Genomic DNA, 2,454 nt, shown 5'->3' with positions numbered 1-2,454 from the left:
AGACGAGAGGAAAGTCTCGAAGTCAAATTGGTTAACCTGGTAGATTTCCAAGCTGATCCCTGACATCTTATTCTGTGTGCGCGCGTGCGTGTGTGTGTGTGTGTGTGTGTGTGTGTGTGTGTGTGTGAGTGTGTTTAAGAGAATGCCTGCACGCATACTTACATGTGTTATGTGTGTGGGCACTGGCTCAAACATTTGGGCCACGTAATGGAAGTGAAGGTGGACAGAAGACATAGAAAGGCCCCTGACCTCAAGCTGCCAGTGGCCTCATGTCCAATCCCCCCCCCCCCCCCCCCCCCCACACACACACACACACACACACACACACACACACACACACACACACCCTGTGCAGGCTACTGTATTTGTGAAGAACTCATTAGTCATCAGATCTTTTGTTCCACGAAAACCCAATGCAGATGGCCCAACAGAATTATTATGTAAGACCGAATTATTATTATGTCAAAAGCGTAAAGCTGTAATCTCACAAAAAACGAATACACCATCAGGGACAGTGACTTACTCTGAGGGGTCGGCTTGTGGTTTATATGCTGTTTTTCATGATCTGCAACATCGGTTGCGTTGCCTGGCTGCCTCCGCACGCTGATTATGGATCGTGCGTCGTTTTTTGTTTGAATGACAAAAAAAGCTATAACCCGATGGATGAACACGTCGAAGGAAAGTCTCACCTCATTGTCTGCGCCGTACTCGAAGGTGAGATTGCGCGGGACGGAGGTCATGGCTTTGGGCAGGCTGAAACCGGGGTCCGACACCTGGTCGGGCACAATGTAGGTGCAGTTGAGGGCGAAGTCCAGCTCCCTCCAGCCGCTCATGTCTCCTGGCGCGTTATCCAGCTTCATCTCGACAATATGCAATGTGCCGTAGGTGCTGGGCTCAGGCTTCGGGGATGTTCAGTTTGGTTTTTTTGTTCTGTTTGGTTGGAGTTGCTTTGGCATAAAAAAAAAGTACTTTGGTTGGGTCGGGACAGCTCCCCTTGTGTTGTCAGTTGTTTTGGTTGAAGCACGAGATCTGAGAGAGGACGGTGGGAAGAGAGAGAATGTTATACATTTGCATATTTGGAGAGCAATACAAGACATTGTGTCGCAAGAAAGCATCTTGACAAGATGTTAAATGAGAATAAGGTCTGCTCCTGACATCAACTTTACATTTACATTATCGCGTGACCTTAAAGTAATGGCCAGACTATTTTCCAGGATTCACTTTTGTTCCGTGTCAGGCAGTCGTTCATTACCCAAGCTGCCACTTCCAGTCATGAAGAGCCAAAGTTCATTGACAGCGCTCTTGGCCTCCATCCCGGTGTTGCCCGTTCAGTTTAACCAGCCAATTTTTAAAGCGGCCAAAAAGGTCAGCTCGTCCTTTTCTTGCTCATTCTGTGTCATCTATCCATCTTTTAGGCTATTCAAGGTTATTCCCCCGGGTGCAAAGAAAATGAATAAATAAGATATGACTTACTTTCACACATTCATTCAGCTGTAGGATCCTCATTTCTTTGGCTATGTCATCCCTTAATTGTTTTTCTTGTCTCCTTCCGCTCCTTTATACTCTGTTCGCCTTCTCCCGGGTTTCTTCGGGGATTCCTCGCAGTTAGATCCTTTGGGGTATCCGCACTCTCCTCGCAGTCACTGTCACCGGAGAAAAACTCACGAGCCCGGATTGCGGCAAGCTCTTTTAGCTCAACGCGCCGGCCAATGGCGAGCCGCCGCGGTCACGTGACCGAGCCATCTGACACACAACTGTTGGCTTTGGACAACAACACCCGTGACGTTGCACACTTATTGGCCGGCGAGCGCTGTTGTGATGAATGCTCGCACACAGATACATGCACACGTCCACGCGCACACAAAGAAGACATGCTAATGAACGAATAAAGGGGGAGCAGATGGCCGGCCTGTTGCCAATGAAAAACACACTCGGAGACTTTTGCTTGGTTTGGCACTTAATGAGCAATCTGCTGCCACTGTATCTCCTTGACCTACATCTCACTGTAGAACGTCTTTAACCAAAGACCCCCGAGACCCTGCTCACACACACACACACACACACACACACACACACACACACACACACACACAGCGAATAAACCATTACAAATGTGCATGAGCACAATTTTCATACTTTGTTTTGAATTGAATAAAAGACCTTTCGTATCTATCCGATCCTCACATTTTTACATGTACATAACAGTATTTTGTTTTCTCCTCCTCGTCTTTTGAACACGCAAACACATGCGCTGTGCCGATTGGTGTTTATTTAGAGGTGCAGATTGTACAGATGTAGGGCAGGTCATCCCAGTGCACATGTAAAGAGACTTAGACACCTTGTCCCATTTACTTTCAGACACGCACACACGCGCACACACACACACACACACACACACACACACACACACACAGTGTGGAGCTTTGGGTCGCCTCACCTGGCGGTCTGCCTAAA

General features: G+C 47.9%; 1 protein-coding gene across 2 annotated transcripts in view; it reads right to left on the bottom strand.

Moving 5' to 3' along the window:
- The window catches only part of prdm1b (PR domain containing 1b, with ZNF domain), a 12,469-nt gene extending 10,447 nt beyond the window's left edge, over positions 1 to 2,022 (bottom strand). The window contains exons 1-2 of one of the 2 annotated variants that reach the window (XM_035620541.2): positions 1,474 to 2,022; positions 690 to 1,029 (exon numbers count right to left, since the gene is read on the bottom strand). In XM_035620541.2, coding sequence (XP_035476434.2) covers positions 690 to 860 — 171 coding nt within the window. In that variant the 5' untranslated portion in view covers positions 861 to 1,029; positions 1,474 to 2,022. Of the gene's footprint in view, positions 1 to 689; positions 1,377 to 1,473 lie in introns of those variants that run through there. The other variant, XM_035620542.2, reaches the window with a different exon arrangement.
- Positions 2,023 to 2,454: the final 432 nt, after the last annotated feature.

The sequence above is a fragment of the Scophthalmus maximus genome, chromosome 22, assembly GCF_022379125.1.
Source record: "Scophthalmus maximus strain ysfricsl-2021 chromosome 22, ASM2237912v1, whole genome shotgun sequence".
Taxonomy (NCBI): domain Eukaryota; kingdom Metazoa; phylum Chordata; class Actinopteri; order Pleuronectiformes; family Scophthalmidae; genus Scophthalmus; species Scophthalmus maximus.
The sequence above is the reverse complement of the archived record's forward strand: the minus strand, read 5'-3'. Positions and strand labels throughout refer to the sequence as shown.